General features: G+C 47.7%; 1 protein-coding gene across 4 annotated transcripts in view; it reads left to right on the top strand.

Moving 5' to 3' along the window:
* The window catches only part of LOC135379040 (caspase-3-like), a 251,721-nt gene that overhangs the window by 105,234 nt on the left and 127,411 nt on the right, over positions 1–19,076 (top strand). For 3 of the 4 annotated variants that reach the window (XM_064612287.1, XM_064612289.1, XM_064612288.1), the window contains 2 exons: positions 5,935–6,076; positions 6,153–6,331. The exons of the other annotated variant lie outside the window; for it this stretch is intronic. In XM_064612287.1, coding sequence (XP_064468357.1) covers positions 5,935–6,076; positions 6,153–6,331 — 321 coding nt within the window. The remainder of the gene's footprint in view (positions 1–5,934; positions 6,077–6,152; positions 6,332–19,076) is intronic. 4 annotated transcript variants of the gene reach the window in all.

Here is a 19,076-nt window from a genome sequence, read left to right as displayed (position 1 = left end):
GAACGGCTGGCCTATAAAACTTGACGACCTGGATCTAGAACCATACTGGCCGAGACGTCGTGAAATGTCCGTTGAAAAAGACGCGATACTGCGCAGACATTGCATAGTGATACCAGAACGAGCAAGAAACGCTCTGCTCGTAGAGCTTCACGGCACACAGCAGGGAATTAATGCAACAAAAGCATTCATCAAAACCCTGATTTGGGGGCCGGGAATCGACCGAGACGTGCAACAACGAGTACATTCATGCCCGATGTGCCAGCAGGCGGCATCATCCGCACCACCTCAAGAGCCACTGGCATGGCCATCGTCCGCCGAACCGTGGACTCGCATACACATGGACTATGCGGGCCCGGTTGAAGGGAAAATGATATTAGTCGTTGTGGATAGTCATTCTGGCTGGATAGAGGGTATCCGGGTAAAATCTGCAACTGCAGAGATGACCGTTGACCGTCAAGACATATCTGCCCGCATCAGACTACCAACGTGCATCCTAACTGACAACGGCATCACTTTCACAGGTGCGGCCTTCCAAGAATTCATAAAGAGAAATGGGATTCGCCACATGTGAACTGGTCCTAATCATCCGCAGTCAAACGGACTTGCAGAATGGGCTGCTAGAAGCGTAAAAGAGGCTCTTAAAAATCTGATGGACGGACCTCTGGAAATCCGACTCCAACGCTGGCTACATAACCGCAGAATGACACCATCAGCTGCTCCTGCGGAAATGTTATTCAACTTTCTGCCACGTAGTCGCTTGGATATCATCAAGGCCGATGTGCTCAAAAACCAAAAGACAATCCAGTAAGACGTGGACAGTCGTTTGAAATGTGGAGCACCTGTCTACGTGGGCAAACAATGCGATCGACCAGTATGGATGCCTGGTATCGTGTTTGACGGACTAGGAAGTCGCATGGCTCAAGTGCAAACGGCCGAAGGTATAGTCACACGCCACCTTGACCAGATGCGGACACGCTACGGCGTACATATCGCGGTTACCGAAAGTTATACAGCCCACGCATCCGACCCGTCCAGCGCGGCCCATGACGCCACAGATGACACATCGTAGTTGACAGAAACCGATGAACATTGATATTCGCTCCGACTGAGACACTGGTCACACCCCAGACCACTTTTCATGGGTGGGGAAGAGTGCTGTGTACGCCACATAGCAATCGATCATGTGAGCGGTTATTCGAGACACGTACACACACCTGCCCGAAACACTCGAGGCCGGACGCTGTCAAGTGAACTTTGTTCTCTCGCACTCAAGTGTAAATGCAAGACGAACGCTAAGGGCTCTAAGGGCTGGTTAGTTCATGTCCATTGTTCGACCGCGCCATGTATGGCCTTTTCATTGGAAGAGACAATTCCTGTCAATTTATTAGTCTAAAAACCATTGATGCGGTAATTTGTCTCACACACCTATTAAAAGGAAAATGCGGAGATGACTACGCTTGCTACAAGCACATATGTAGCAGGTCTGCCAGGTTGGGAATAGGTGTGATGCTCTCGAATGAAGGGACGAAGCTGGTCATCGCCGCCATACCTAAATTAATCAGTGGGGGTATCTCCATATTGAACGGACCACGCAGAAGGGAGTCATCCGTCGTCCGCTCTTTTTGCGAAGCTCAAGCTTTTCTACAATATGAACTTCCTCCATAAGCCTCCCATATCACTTAACTCTTTCTGCAATATACATCACGCATGTAACAGCTCCGCTACGGATGCTATCACAGACTTTAATTGTTAATTCATCACTGTTAACGGATTTTAAAGAACTGCTTATAAGCATGTGCTGCGACGCGGCTGATCTTGGGTGCGCTGGACAAGGTTATCTCCCTATTCATCAGTTGGTGCTGGTTGCGGACGACGGGAGAGGGGACCACTGGCAAACCGCGTGAACTCGTCTGCCTCGTTTGTCCAAAGCAAAAAGTAGGCTGAGTAGTAAGTACTGACCACCAGTATCAGGAAACACGCATGAGCCCTGAACACCATTAATTAGCAGTGTGGTGAAGAAGACGAAGGCCACTACCCGGCGACGATCGAGCCAATTCTCGAAGTTGTTCCAGCCTGAACGGTCATACGCCTCGCTCATTCCACAGTGGCGACCCGGATGTAATGCAAGAGTCATCTGATCCACAATCCTCAACCTCTGCACCACCCCTGCAGACAGCATCAGTTGCACATTTCGCAATTCGACTACCCCCTTTTTTTAGTTCGAGTCCAGATATTCCAGCAAGCTGAGTCACAGCTCGTGCTTGGCCACATTACATCGCAGATCATCAAGTTCAACCATGTTTTATCAGTGCTGGCTGAGGACGTCCTACTCCAAATTGCGGACATCCTAAGCACCCCTGCAGCCCTAGAACCGTACGACGTACTCAAAGCCGCCATGATCGGCAGATCCCAACCCTTTGACTGACAACGCCTGCAAGAGAAAATTTCAAGCGAGGCTTTGGGGGACCGCAAGCCTCTGATCTTCTCCGGCAAATGCAGGCAGTCCTCAGAAATGCCTCATTTGATGAGAAGCTCCTCCACGAGCTATTCTTGTCGATGTTACCTCTCACCATTCAGCTTGCCCTCTCTGTCACAGACGCCACGAATCTCGCAGCCCTGGCGTCCCGCGCGGACAAAGCCATGCAGCGGTATGTGGATTCCAGCTTTTCTACCAACTTGGCATCCGTATCAAGCAACGCTATGCACTACCAGCAGTCGCTCGCGCAGTCCCAAGACAATTCCGACCTCTCCTCCTTGCGGGATGAGATAGGCCGTTTAGCGGACCTCCTGGATCGCTCCCTCTTCTGAGACCAACCCTCTTCCCGTCGCCCAGACCAATGCCGTTCTCGAAGCCGTTCCCCGACTCCGCCACCTTCCAGGCGTCACCAGCTTTGCTGGTTCCCTAAGCGTTTCTGCCGTCGACACTGCGAATCACCCTGTAACTGGCAGGAAAATGCCGAAGGGGATTACTAGCGGCGACCCAGGATCCCCACACTACAAACCTGCGTCGCCTTTTCTTCATGGGAAACCGTTGCGGCAAGGAAAACATTCTAGTGGACACCGGAGCAGAAGTTAGCATACTATCCTCCACCCAGCAAGATGGAAGGCCCAGCCCGCTCATGTACTTAATGGCAGTAACTGGTTCCCGCATTTCTGTCTACTACTGTCGTTCTTTGCCTTTGGATTCCAGGTTAGGAAGGGCTTTCCACTGGGTGTTGCTGGTCACAGACACCAAGCAGTGCATACTGGGCAGCGATTTTCTCAGCCACAACAAGATCTTGATAGACGTCGCACGGTTAATGCCGTTTTCATGCGCGTGCGCTCAGCTGGTATCGCAACTCCACGCCCTCAAGAGAGCAGTTACACAAGCCTACTTGGTCAATTTCTATCATTAACCGTTACCGTGTGACTTGACCCCGCCCATGAAACATCCGGTCGTCCACCGATTCATTACTCAGGGCCGACCAGTCTTCACCAAAGCACGCCGCCTTAGTCCGGAATTAACCATTGCAAGATAAGAATTCGACCACATGCTTGCAGTGCGCATCGTGCGGCCGTCGTCGAGTACATGTGCCTCCCTCCTTCACATGGCTCTTAAAAAACAGGTGACTGGAGGCTTGTGGCAGCTACCGCGCGTTAAACCTGGCCACTACTCCCGACCGTTACCGCTACCCAACATCTCTGACTTTACCGCAGGATTGTCTGCCGCTGACATCTTCTCCAAAATCGATTTCATGAAGGCTTATCACCAGATACCCATGGCGGAAGAGGACATCGCCAAATCAGCAATCATCCACCCATTTGGGCTTTCCGAATTCCTCCGCATGCCTTTCGGGCTACGAAATGCGGCACAATCGTTCCAGCAATTTATGAACAGCATCACAAGAGGGCTACCTTTTGTATTTGCCTACCTAGACGACCTGCTCATGGCCAGTGCTTCCCAGGACGACCCCTTAAACCATCTCCACGCCTTGTTCCAGCGGTTAGCCGACCATGGTTTGCTCATCAAAGCTGATAAGTGCAAGTTTGGAGTTAATGCCTTGGAGTTTCTCGGCCACCGTGTTGATGCCCAAGGCACTACACCCCTTGCGAGCAAGGTCGACAAAATACAGAATTTCCCCTTGCCCACATCAGTTACCCAGCTGCGGCATTTCCTGGGCATGATTAACTTGTATATGCGTTTTGTCCCGTGCTGCGCGGCCATTCTACGACCACTAGAAGACCAGCTTCAAACGGCTAAGCCCAACAGCGAGCCTTGATCCATCGACACGATTGTAGCCTTTGAGCGAGCAAAACAGGCCTTGGTGACAACGACAACCTTAGATCATTCGGTCAAAAGGGTAAAACCTCCTTGATGGTTGATGCCTTGAATCGCGCTGCGGGCGCTGTACTCCAACAACACGTATTGGGCCACTGGCGACCTATAGCCTTTTATTCCAAGAAGTTCTCCCCGACTGAGGAAAAATACAGCACCTTTGGTTGAGAGCTTCTCGCCACCTTCATGGCTGTTAAACACTTCAGATACTACCTCGGACTATACTCTAGAGAGCTGGCCTGAGATTTTCCCTTTTCCTCGCGTGCCCCGCCCACCCGGAGCGCGCCAATGGGAGGACGCGTGGGCGGTGTCAGCTGAGTGCCATCTGGGGGCAGAGGTTCGAACGTAGAGGGAGACGTGCTTTTCTTGATGCTACATCCACTGGGTCGTTCCATCCACCACGGCCCTGAGTTAGCCCGTGTTCCAGAGGTTGCACTGCTCAATCTGTGAACCTAGGGACAAGCGTTCCTTGGGACCACGAAAATGGTCGGCAATAAGTACTGAGTCATGATCCCATTTCTGTCTGTCTTTTTTTCTCTCTTCTTCTTTTTCTGTTTTCGTGGAATGAATTGATGGATTTTGACGGCTCCTGTGTTCGCTTGTTTTGGCTTTTAATAAATGTTTCATGATCAGCGGCCTTGAGCGATGCCTGCGTTTGTTTGGCCTCAGGGCCGTGGTAGGTGGAACGATCCAGTGGATGTAGCATCGCGAAAAGCACGTCTCTATAAACGTTCGAACCTCTGCCCCCAGCTGGCACTCAGCCGACACCACCCGCGCGTCCTCCCATTGGCGCGCTCCGGGTGGGCGGGGCGCGCGAGGGAGAGGGAAAATTTGAGGCCAGCTCTCTAGAGAATAGTCCTACCTCGAGGACAAATCCTTGGTATTTTTCACAGATCACAAGCCTCTCGTCAACTGCCTACAATTTCGGAAGCTGTCGCTACACGTCCCGACAACTTCGGCATCTCGCGTATCTGACAGAGTTTAACGCACAGTTCGAGCATGTCAGCAGGGCTGACAATGTACCTGCTGACACTCTTAGTCGGATCTCCACGATCGAGCACTACTGTCGATCTCGCAGATATTGCGCGCCAGCAGCACTCCGACCGAGATCTACAATTCTATCCACCCGCACTTCGCGCTTGCGGGCAGCGGTGCGCCAGCGACGGGAACACTTTGCAGCGGGGGAGGTTCCATGAAACCAACCGAAGGTTTGCACCAAATGTGGCGTAGGAAGGGACTGACAACTGTATCCTGTGACTGCTGGAGAACAACTGGTTTTAACAACTCGGTTTAATTGCGCTCAGCGCGCTGACGTTCAAACTAAGCTGCCACCATCCGATGGCACTAGTGCTGCTACAGGGGTAACGCGACAGTCCACACATGCACGTGTTTGAGCTTCGTAAACTGCAACGACAATACCTAGCACTGTCAATGCAAGTGTACTGGTTATTGATTAGATAATTATACGTGTAGGACGCGACTATACTTGATCAAAAAACCAAGACACAGCCGGCAAGGTATTCAGATGTATCAGGCTTCGGCATTTCCTTGCATCTCACTTGACTGCTATTCTCTCCAGTCCACCTTCCAACAGGCATGCCAATGTTGCTTTTTTGCAGAAGGTTGCTGGATATCCTGAACGAATTGGAACCGAAAAAGACGTTGAGAGGATACGAATGGTCTTTGGAGGACAGCTTGGATTTCATGTTGATGTGCATGATAACCTCAGAAAGGAGGCGATGCTCAAAACGCTTGAAAAGTGTAAGTTTTTTTCCTTTCATTTTCTCCTTTTGCTTTCTTTGTCTTAACTTCTTTATTCGTCTCGTTATTGGTGCAGTGGCTGGCGAGGATCACTCAAGTTCATGCTGCCTCTGCTTGTTCCTGTTGAGCCATGGGAAGAGTGATGCCATAATCTGCTCAGACGGCCAAGAAATTCAACTGTCCAAAGTGTATACTATGTTCGACCCAAGGAACTGTAAAGGTCTGGCTGCTAAACCTAAATTGTTTTTCGTTCAGGTAAGAGTTTCGACCATAGAGCTCAGAAATACATTAGGCGATTTGCACGACTAACTGTAATTTGTTTATCAGGGCATTCTGCGTTTTTCTTTCCCGATAAGCGAGAGCGTGATTTGTAGTGACAATTGGTTCACGTGTTGACAAAATTGATCTGCACGTTGACCACAATGACATCGCTGCTCATTCTACTTAAGCAATGACACTTGCTGATCATAAAAGTAGGATGCAAATGAGCTGCTGATGATCTCGAGATGATAACTGCTATTCATATTGAGGAAAAACAACACTGACAAGCACCAACAGGACAAGCTCGTCGTTTTCTTTCTCTCCAGGAAAGTGTTGCTTCATTGCAGCAGCTACTGCTGGGTTTCGTTAGGGGTTTCGCGACATAACGCTACGAGTTTCCACATACGTTGTACTCCTTGCCTGCGATGAATCACTTGCGGAGAGCGCCGTCATTCGAGGTTGAGCTTGGCGATGATATCAGAAATTTGGTGTAAGGGGGAACGAGTAATGTAGACCTGGCGAAGACCTTAAAGCAGCAAAATTCATTTTTTTCAGTAATCAAAATAAATATAGGGTGTTTTTCTAGCCTTTTGATCATTTTTGCGAAAGAGCAGTATAGACGAGAGATGTTTCTGCAGTTGGTCCTACACCTAGGCTGACATCCGCTTGAAGAAAGTGTGCAACTACAAGCTGACTATTACCTATAGGTAATAGTCAGCTTGTAGTTGCACATTTATAAATGGATTCATTAACTTTTGAATTAGGGGAATTCAAGCAAAAGTGGATAGCGGATTGAGACACTATCCTAGTTGCAAGCCACTTCACGTTTAAACAATCCTGGAACACGACAGTGCGTCCAAATACTCGTCTACGAATTTTGTCGTGCAAATGAGCCGAAAACGAAACCACGGCGCCAGGGAATACAGAGAGTACAGCGCTCATTTCACGTCAGAGGGCCACGTGATTTGGAGCGATGTAGATAATTCGAGTACGTGCTGCTATGCTGGCCAGGTAAACCGCTTTCCGCCCCAGATAAGGCTTCATCGGCGAGGGCGATGCCCTCCTCAGGCGCGATTTTTCGGTTTCACCTGCTTTGCATACCGAAATCAAGCAGTCGATATTTCACAGCATCTACTGTTTCTTTTTATTCTTCAAAGTTAAAACGGAGCTCAACGAGAATTGCCTCGCGTTCTTTTATCTCGCTCTTGCCCGGAAGTCTCGAATTAAAGGGTCAATTAATGAATTTTAGGTAATCAGTCATGTGCATACTATAATCCAAAAGATGTCCTCCTGGTCGTACAACTGAATTGTAAAAACGACATCCTTGCGGCACTCATAGTTTTTTTTTTTCATGAAAATAAACTGCCTTTTAAACGTCCCTTTAAAGCTGACTCAAAATAAAGTTGTTGTTTGTAAATGAAAATTCCACACCAAATGACACCCTTGCAAGCCATTCCCCTCCCAAGCGACATATTTCAGGAATGATCCGTATTCCATCACGACATCCGGCAGCGGAGCCGCTCATGACAGAACTCTCGTGAGAAATGGCCTGAAATTGCTTCTTTATACACATATTATGTTCCGCACGATACAGCGATGTGGTTCTGCGCACTGCCCGAAGCTCTCGTTATGTTTTGCGCGTGCGCAGAACCATCAACGATATCACTTACGTCTGCAAAGGCAATAGCGTACGATGCTATAAAAACTCTCAGTTGTCTCGCGACGTAAACCCCAATTATTATTATCTAAAACTTTCTGTGGTTCGCTTTCAAATCTTCGCACATGAATCTTCGACTTAGAATCTTGAATGGCAAGTTCATACCGCCGCAGCCACAAACACAGAGAAAAGGTACACACAAGGACAGAACGAACTGCAACTCACGACTACTTTACTGTTCAATACACACACGCTCTTGAATATCAGAGCAGGTACACGTTCCCGAACCCATCCGACCCACTTCTTGAGATAACAGATTTCCTCCTGAATGAGGGTGATAGAGGGAGCGCTGACACAGTTTTTCCCCTTTCCGTGAATCACAAAGACTTCATATATCTCTCGATCCTGCTGCGATCGAAGACTAATTATCCCGCTGCGATCCTTTAATAAAACTTGCATGGAAATTACCCAAGCAGCACGCCAATATTGGATCCATATGGGCTGCGAATACTGGACCAATATGGGGAGTGCAACCAGACTCCATATTCAACCTATATGGGCTGCCGATATTGGCAAGCCCATTTTGCGCCAATATTGCCGATACTTCTGTGATAACACCAACGGGGAGACCATGTAACAATAAAGCCTTATCCAGTTTAATGTCCAGCAGTGAGATTACTTCTCTCTTCTTTTTGCTTTTTCATTCCTACAGATCTCACTGACTCACGTTGCATACCATTACAAAAAAAAGAAAAGAAACACTGCATCGTCCCAAAAACGGAGAACGGGTACTGCGCCCGCCTTGCTTAAGGACACAAGCAGTCCCACGGAACCACCAATGCAAAACATCCAATTCATTGGGATCGCAATATTCTATGAACGAAAAGTTTCCAACCCGCTCCGAGAGTACGAAGGAGCGAAACACTTTCGTGACGGTGACGGACATACAACAGAGCAACTCACGCTGCTTGCAGCAACTTGAAATCCCCTAACTTTACACAAGAGCCATCCCTTCCAATCAAACATTGTGTTTTTTACTTGACTTCCCGGAATTTCGTTGTCATTAGGGGAACCAGCGACATTTTAGCGCGTATGAATCGTCCGATCCCGCTGTCGCGCATGCGCATTACTTGTAGGACGCGTGATTTCGCTCAGACAATCCGCTTGCTCTCAGTCGGCTTGACCGATTGGCATTGGCATCGCGAAGCAAGATGGAGGCTGCTTCCACAACGTGGAAAGTTGAGTTGTCGAGTTCTAGTTAACGTTACAGTGGGATTGCCATGTATGTTGACTGTTTCGGACAATGTGTATCATCTGCGGGAAGCTGTTGCAAGTAACGACGTACTGAACTGGGCATTTCACGCACTTCAACGTGCAATCTAGCCGTGCTGCTTGGGCATTTGTGCAACACGGGTACGTACCACTTTCTGTATTTTCTGTCAATATGGGCTGTACACGGGCAATATGGGGCCCATATTGCCAGGATTTTCCCAATATTGTTTCTAACTGCGTAATATGGGGCCCATATTGCCCAGTTTTAGCCAATATGGGAGAAATCTTGGCGAAATGGGCCCCATATTGGACCCGTATCGCCAATGACCAGCCAATATGGGCCCAATATTGTGTGCTGCTTGGGTAGTCTCTGATCGCAGCGAGAGATACATGAAGCTTTTCTGATTCACAAAAAATGGGAAAATGTGTCAGCGCTCCCTCTGTCATCCTTATTCAATAGGAAATGTATTATCTCAAAAAGTAGGTCGGACGGGTTGGGGAAGGTGTACCTGCTGTGGTATTTAAGAGCATGTGTGTATTGAAAAGTAAAGTAGTCGTGAGTTGCAGTTGGTCCTGTCTTGAGTGCGCCTTTTGTCTGTGTTTGTGGCTGCGGCGGTGTGAACTTGTCATCTACCCACTTCCCCAACCTCGGACTCTCAATCTTGAATGGACCATCACATCCGGGTTCGTGTGTACGTTCGTCAGTGCTCACAGTCAACTTGGCAATTTTTTTCTTCGAATAACAGCTTACATATTAAGCGATATTTAAAGATTCGCAATCCTACTGCAGCTAGAACTATGATGACGCAAGCAAGGCACACAAATGAGAGCGTTAACGCAGGTATTTATCTCTGACGTCGTATGCTATTTGTTCGCACCGCAATATACTAGTGAAGACGTACTTGGTAAATACGCGGACTTTCGCTTACCAGTGTAAGTTCCGACGTGACCATGCCGCGTGAAGCACGGTGTTACGCTTCTGGCTGTACGAAAACGCCCGACAGAAACAACATATTGCACAAGCCGATCACAATGCAGACGCCGTCGCCAAATATTCCGCCCCGCACGCCTGTCCGTCGGTCGATCCCCAAGACAACCAAGATCCCTCCAGCCGCTCTCTGATTGGCTTTGTCCGGGTGACGTTTCCGAAGAGAGAATTCCAGAATACTCCCAATATCCATCGTCTGCTCTTGCCATGTGGTACATTAAACTGCACAGGAAGAACGCCACCAATTCGCGTCGGATATTCCGCGTTATTATCGGTTATGCACGCAGAGTAAAACGACACTACAGTCTTGGGATCGACCGCGATGAATGCTATAGCCCCTTTAAAGCTGACTACATCTGTTTCTAAGCGCATAACTTACTACCGCACTTATATATGCGTTTCAATGAGATAGTTTGTTGCTTATAAGTCAAGGGTCGCTCAACGGGACATCAGGCGATTCTCATAGACGAATATATACGACCTGTAAAGCACTAACGAGTACTGTAGACATACAACCGTGAAACCTTCCTTCAGATAAACGAAATGATCTCCGAGAAATTTGTGGAAATGTACTGCTATAGCAGATGATGCAAGTTCCCCTCACTGTCATGAAACGGAACGCATGGCGTTTGCCTGATGTTAAGCCACCAAGTGGCGGCTGACAGGAGAGCAAAACAATTGTTTTGCAGTTGCAACTGCTACCGTAGTAGTTGCAGAGGGATTGCTCAAGCGCAACGTACTCGTGGGCAGTGATAGGAACCGTTATTTTTTTCGGTCCGGTTCGGGATCGGGTTCAGGCATATTGGTTCGGTTCGGGTTTACCTCCGCTGAACCCAAATTATGAGCTTGAACCGGTTCAGGTTAGGCTCCGGGAGAAACCAAAAAATAAAAATAAAGAAGAGCCGTTAGAGGTCAGGACACTTAGAGGGATTGGAACCGTTGCTTCTTTCGGTCCTGGTTTAACCGGTTCATCGACAGTAATTTTGCAACATGAAAGCGAGCTTACCCTCACCGCACACAGTTGTATGAGAAAGGTGTGAAAAGTGGATAACCGTTTTAGGAAGCGTCTACTGCTGCCTCGCCACGACCACTTGACTTTACAAGACGAAGCGTTCTTAGGGAAACGCACGAAGTTTTGCATACCCAGACAACACAGAGCCGTCCCGAGGACGTCTATATGACGTCATGACCCGGATATTCGTATGTCGTATGGACATCCGCGAATGTTCAAAAGACGGTCAGTTGGCAGTCCGCAGGACTGCATTTGCAACACCCTACGATGGTCGGCGGATGTCCCAAACAGGACGGGAACGACTTTCCCCGAACGTTCGTGGGACATTTTTAAGTGTGCCCATCCGGACCATATTGTAGTCCCCCTTACCCCCCCCCTCCACCACTGGTGCGTTACCTCCATTCTCAAAGTGACTGACATATGCCTAAATAGCTGGCGCTGTTTATTCTCGTTTGACATCCCAGGCGAAAATCTGGAGTGAGACCACTTCAAAGTGGTTTATTGGACAGGTCCCACTTTGAGTGTGGGACCACTTAGTGACTGGGACCGGTTGAAATTGGAACCAGCTTCACGATGGTCCCACTTCAAGTGGAACCAGTGGAATTGATCCAGTGGTCCCCTCTGCAAACTGGTCCGGGATCCGGCCGCTTAGCAGCTGGGACCACTGAATGCGTGACCGAAAATAATGCGTAGATATGCACATATTGCTCATATAAATACCGTTTATTTTGCTAAAAGCACACGCTGAGCAGAAAGAAATAATCAATACGTCTCTACATGTTCATACTACGTAGTACAAGTCTGATCACTCACTGTGTCTAGACAAAGCATACGCCTGACTGTGCGATGCACTCACAGACCACAGGGAGCTTTCGTTCGTTGGCCGCCTTACATCTTGTATTTTCTTAGAGATGACACATGACACACTTGTTTTCCATGCAGGTCGCGACATACACGCCTTCCTCTTCACCGTACGTTCGGAACCTCCTTATCCTGTTTCTCTTCAAGTTCCTTTTAAGTTTCTAAAATGAAACATCTAATTAATAGTAATCAAAACATCACGGTCATCACTCATACCTGCAAACATTCGCAACGTGCCGTCCGATTGGCGTTTCGCAATGCGTTCTTGGCCCTACGCCGTTTACGTCTTCTTGGCGTCAAAACTCTTCCGGGAAATCGACAATGTGTTGCACAGAAACCATTGTCATCGCATTGTCTTATGAAGCGCATTAAAGCACACGAAAATACTGCACAGGAACACCATCCTGGCGATGGCAACTGAAGAGAAGTCCAACCTGCTCCGACGCGTCCAAATTCCCAACTGCCACCTGCCATTCTCGCCCTCTCCTCTCCCTCTCGGCTCTCGCCGTTTGAAGTTTGAATTTGTACCCGTCGTGGCGTCTTCACGTTGCATCAGCCTCTGCAATTACCTTTTATTCTTCTTTTCGTTGTCTTTCTTCTAGTTATTTAGCTTAATTTTTGTTGTAGTTGAGATGTATTTTTTGACATTTCTCTGGTACTTAATATGTTATGATATTCACCTTCAGATCAGAATATGTGCATGAATTGGAGTTATATAGCATACAGAATAACACTCGAATGCCACAGGCTGGAAGACTGCCATTGCACTTGTGGTAGGCTATCACAGATATGAATGAATAAAACTCCCACACACTTGTACTGACTAGGAACAACATTTCTTCAAGATTCAACTCTGCAAGTGACGGGGACAAGGAACACACTAATATTATTCTAAACAAACAGAACAGGGGAGAGCCCAGCCAGTACAGCTCAGGACGACAATTGTGCTAACGCTTTTGGATAACAGGTACGAACTCTCATTAATGAAAATTCCAAACACTTCTAATGTGTAATAACAATACTTCTCCAAAATTCAGCTCTGCAATGTAAAGAAATATCACACTATAGGTAACAGGTAAAGAACACGGCGTATATATTATTCCAAACAAAAATACTGGGTGAAAGGCAAGGCAGTACAGCCTGGGATGTGCGACCAAATGCTTTCACTGCGCTCTCTCTCTCGCTTACATGACTGTAAATAACAAAATATCAAAATATCACAGACACCGGTAAAAGTGGCTATGCAAAAATTAAAGAACACAGCATATATAATACTCCAAACAAAAATGCCGAGCGAGAGGCCAGGCAGCTTTTGTTTTGCTCTGGCTTTTGTATCACGGATCTATTCCACCTGCCAGCCTGCGTTTATGATTTTACGCACGTAACATGATGATTTTATCTGTGAAAGGTCATGATGCTCCACCAAAATATACATAAACTTTCTTCATTTTATTCATTCAACTTTTTTCATCATATAATTTTTTGGTAATTGTGCAATCTAGCACATATTCAGCGCACAAACCTTCAAACACATCTGCGTTTCGCCAAATGGTCTCGTAAACTTTGTGTCAAGAGCTGTTTAGAGGACCTACGTCAGATAGTGGATGTATCTTACAGAGCAGCCTTCTAAACCTTCACCTTGAGCGAAACTGTGCTGTCATCGCCAACAAGCGATCAAGGGGTACGAGCTTTAGAAAATTTGCAACTGTTCTTTAAATCCATAATAAGTGGTGGGAGAACCAAATTTCTGGTCAGGTATACTTCACGGGCAAGAAGAATGAAGATCAGCTCACAATGCTCTCTTAGTCAGTTTTTAAAACCTACAGACATCCTCAGGACATCAGAAGTGTCTTTCTTTTTCCGACATTACTGGGACATTAAAAATATCCCACAGCGACGTCCACTGGACGTCTCGCAGATGTCAGCCGAGGACCAAGACGTTCCGACCAAAGTGGGACGTCTTTCGGACGTTTGTGGTTGTCTGGGTAGTTTCGGTTTCGCTCTCTGCCTCTTCGTTGCACAAGATGGTCAGGGCATCCGAAGGGAGTAGCAGGGCTCTGATATTTTATTGTATTGCACCCCCGTGGGCGTTTGTTGAAATTGAAAAAAAGTGCTGGAAGCTTTTTAGCAGAACCCGGTCACGGCCCTCATTTGTTCCGGCAAAGAAAAAACAAAAGCTGGCGATACAGTCACAAACTTTTACTCTCATTTGACATCGTACAAAAAATAAATAATTAAAAAAGGTCAATCGATAGTACAATTACGTATTTCACCTCTGAACCGATTCCCGAACCGGTAACCGTATCAGTTTTTTTTGTTCAGTTCCGGTTCGGTTCAGGACAAGCAGAAAAATTGTTAGGGTTCGATTCAGCTCGGGTTCAGTTCCGGTTCCGATCCCTGCTCTTGGGTGATAGCAGATTTAACAGAGCGGCGATTCCCTGTCACCGAGCGCTTGCGAGGATGATTTTATCGTCCTCGGTGTACTTAATTGCGCGAACAGCGACGGCGACACCCTTTCTAAGACATCGTGGTCAAAAACTTGAAGTAGCGGACGCACACAAGGTAATACACGACGGACCTACACCTACTGTGGGCGGTACGCAGCCGTCTGGCTATTGGTAAGACTAATGGCGAATTCGGGTGGTCATTTCACTGTAATACAGCCTAGTTCTAGGAAATTGCTAGGTCAGAGCCCGCGTTGGATCACGTGACCTTCTCCACCCGAACATGAGTGCAAGGAACCTAGCAGTTTTTGACGCTTGGATCACGCTAAGGGCATTGCAGTCGCTCGTCTTCGGGTTCCGGCGTCTGCCAACTCAGTGAACTTCGACGTGCGGCCCGACGAGGGCCCTGGCCACCTTAACGACGCGGATGTGACAACACCAAGTATAGTTCAGCAATCCATTGCCCGGTCGTTGCCAGGCTGGGCGAAGAATGTGCTTGCTGACAAATTCCTGCCGCTTACTAGATGCCACACTAATATACGAGGTCTGGCAAAACTAGCGAGAACAGTCGGGCCCTGGCACAAAAAGTTGCCACGAACTGGCCACACGATTTCGCCGTAAACGGTATATACAGGGTGTCCCAGACAACGTAACATTGAACTATAAAAAATGTTGATGGCAATAATAACTACTCAACCTGGAGTGATGGGGTCGACTGCATTTGTCCTTACTAGTTTCTTGCCGCCTCCTGATGTGAATGTGATGTAAATTTTCGCGAAGTTAACTCGGAAATGGCCGAAGTAAATGTCACTTTTTTATTCCAACAATATGAAGAGTGTGCCGAATTTCCTCACATTCATGATAATTAACATGGATCTTGAAAAGCCATACTATCGGAAGAAAATAGCCGAACAGATGATTGACGCTCCTTGGAAGCACTCCAAGCATAGCGCGCAACGACTTTTTGAGCGCAATCGCCGTAAGTCTGATCAAATCAGGTTGGAGACCCAGCCCACAGAGTGACAGTAGAAAAGTGACAGTTCCTGAAATTGGGAAAGGGAAGCCCTATTGAAAATAATTCCTGAGGTTGCTTCAAAGTCTGAGGTATTATGGGACATCTGAGGTCCTGAGGTTGCCTCAGGGCTTGAGGTTCTGAAGTTACCTCAGAGCTTGAGGTACTGAGGTTACCTCAAAGCTTTGGGTTCTGGGGTTACCTCAGAGCTTGAGGACCTGCGGTTACCTCAGGACCTGAGTTTTCCAGAGCGTGGACCTCAAGGCATGAACAACACCGAACGCCCTTAGCACGACTTGGTGTTCAAATACTTTTTATTGGTATTGAGGTCATCAGGTCCTAAATAGTTTTTCAGACACTTTAATTTGTCGTTCAGTGTCGCGGCTCTCTTCATTTTCTTTCTGATTTCTTCGCATTTCTCCGCTTTGCTCTTAAAGCACTGGACGTATGCACCTAGAAATAAAATCAGGTACGGTAGCCAAAGAGGTCACAGAAAGCAACATACGAAATACCGAATAGTCATTACCAAAGTGAGTGAGCATGTCTGAACCTACGAAAGTAATTTACTCCGCGCAGTGACAAAACCATAAAATTCCATTACGGTAAATTGCCATACGCAAAACGCAGACCAAAATATGCGTATGCGTTTCGAACAAGAAAAAATAACGATAAATGCTTGTCAAACCAGAGGGATAACCAGTCTGGTCAGCAGCAGCCTCAGGCACGTTGTCCAATGAAAAGCAACAGAAGGACAGAAATTTGGTGGCGATAGAACACCGTTCAAGATTTGTAAACACTCACATTATCCCGCGTTTGTTGCGATTCCGGCTCACGCTTTGATGGTTTTCCTGTCCGCTTTCGTTCGTTGCTGGCCTTGGGGACATCCTCAGTGCCTACAACGCGACATGCAATCTATCTGAATTGCATCGCAGCGAATCTGAAAATACGGTATCACAAATATTGGAATTTGAAAGTTCTACTTCTAATCATCTACTTCTAACGTGTAAATTTCCATTCACAAGATATTGAATCATAATTTTTCTTTTGAAATAAGAGACACACACACACACGCATAGAGCAAAAACTATATACAACAAAATTCCGTTCACGTACCTTCCAGAAAGAAGCTCCCACGGGTCGTCTCGCCATCCTTCCGGAAAATAGCGTGCACTGTATATTCCGTGTTCCGACTGAAAATCTCTGCCATCGTTTCTTCACATCTCTGCCAAATTCTTCACGTCGTCCACAGAAGCAACAACTCGAATGTCGTCAAAAACCACGTATTCACACGTCATCATGACACCTTATTAATAAGCGGCACACAGGACGAAGCAAATACGGGGGGTGTTTTAAGTCAAACCGGGACTTTCTGTCTCCTAAGTGTTCAAATGGCTCGCGCTACTACTTTTTCGTCATTTTCACACGCGACAGGCCTCTGCGTTCACCACGTGGTGGTGCAAAGTTTGTGCAAAACAGGAGACACGTGCTGGACAAGATGGCCGACAACAAGGTGAGCGCGCACATCGAACCGCGAATTGTCATTAAGTTTCTCGTGAATGAAGGCGTAAAGTTATCTAACATTCACAGAAGACTTCAGGCTCAGTACGGCCACGATACTCTTAGCCGCAGCAAAGCGTTTGAGTGGTGCAAACGGTTCCGAGACGGCCGTAGATCAGTGCAGGACGATCCCGGCCGGGGCAGCTCAGAGCCCAGTGTCAGAGTTACTGAGATCTGGACTGTTCTTGAGCATTGCCTCACACGAAGTCTGCGTGTCGGTGCCACTCCGTGCCGTCAGCGAGTCGCAGATTTACGGACGAAGAGCTCATACTCTGTGTGACCTCACCTGCAACCCAGGCATGCCCTTGTATGAAATTCCGAGCGTAGACCGCGTCCCCCGGTGTCAATTTAGGAAGATTCCGAGAATGACGGTCGAGCCATATTACACATTCTCCCGGAACTCAAGTTTAAGGTTGTCCAACGCAGTCCTCAACTTCCTTCCCATCAGAAGTTCAGCTGGTGTACGTCCTGGGACTGCATGAGGTTGCGAACGGTAGCGTAGTAAAAGCCTCGCAATCTGCATTTTAAAACATCGTGCTGCACTTTTCTTCAGCTTAGATTTAACAGTTTGTACCAATCTCCAAGCTGCTCCATTTGACGCAGGATTATATGGTGGAATTAGGAGCTGCTTGATGTTATTCCGCTTTAAAAACTTGCGGTACTCACTGCTCACAAATGCTGCACCGTTGTCAGACACGATGAAGTCTGGGATCCCACGTGTTGCAAAAATGTCCCGGAGACAGGCAATAATTCTGTTGCAGACGGGGATGTCACAAGCAGCACCTCGACCCCCTTGGAAAAAGCGTCCACCGCTACGAAAACAGATCGTCCTTTAAATGGACCGCCGAAATCCACATGAAGGCGTGACCATGACTTCTCTGGGAATAGCTACGAGGTCATTTCGGTACGTTTTTGCATATGCTGCTGCTCTTGGCAAACCTGGCAGCACTGAACAGCGTCCACGACGTCACGGTCCAGGCCTGGCCACCACACATGACTCCTCGCCACAGCCTTCATCTTCTCAACAGCCAGGTGGCCTTCGTGTAGGACATGAAGCACCTTCTTCCAAAGTTCGGTGGGCACAACAACCCGAGATCCTAGCAGCAGGCACCCTTCATGTAGGCTCAGATCCTGGAACCGAGCTCGAAAAGAGTTAAAATATGGGTCCAGTGGGAACGCTGATCCGTTTTTTACTCCCTCTCGCACACTTCGAAGATGAGGGTCTCTTGTCGTTGCTTCCTGCATAACGACTGGTGGCAGGATTTCTGAGTACTCTCTTTCTAGCATGAAAATCTCAGCCGGTTTTCCAATTTCTCTGCCCTCACTTGGGAAGGGTACTCTACTCAACCCGACAGCGTGAGCAATACCAGACCCGGATTTGTAAACGAGGTCGTACTGGTACGTTGAAAGTAATAACGCCCAGCGAAACAGTATGGGTGAGCCTTGCGAGGGAATTGGTTTTCCTGGACCCAGCAGTCCCAATAATGATTTGTGATCTGTTACTATCTCGAACAGCTGTCCCCATTAATAGTGACGGATTTTGTTCACTCGAAAAACGACACCCACGACCTCCTTTTCCAATTGCCTGTAATTTTTCTCTGCTGCAGCCGAACTCCTTGACGCGAAACCTATCGGACGTTCCTCACCTGAGTTGTTCCGATGACTCAGTGCCGCCCCTAGGCCGTATAGGAGGCATTGCGACAGAGCACAACCGGAAGATCTGGGCTGTGTACTGATGTCGGCAGCTCCTTGCTCTGTAGGAACAAAGCTTCTTCCTTACTAGTCCATTCTCAAGACACTGCAGACCCCAGGAGTTGATTTAGTGGATGCAGAACTGCTGATAGGCCTGGCAAGAATCTGGGATAAAACTTGATGAGACCTAGGTAGCTTTGTAACTCCTTAATGGACCATGAAATGATTTTCGAGAATTCCGAGT

The sequence above is a fragment of the Ornithodoros turicata genome, chromosome 1, assembly GCF_037126465.1.
Source record: "Ornithodoros turicata isolate Travis chromosome 1, ASM3712646v1, whole genome shotgun sequence".
Taxonomy (NCBI): domain Eukaryota; kingdom Metazoa; phylum Arthropoda; class Arachnida; order Ixodida; family Argasidae; genus Ornithodoros; species Ornithodoros turicata.
Note: the sequence above shows the minus strand (reverse complement) of the source record. Positions and strands in the feature narration are given on the sequence as shown.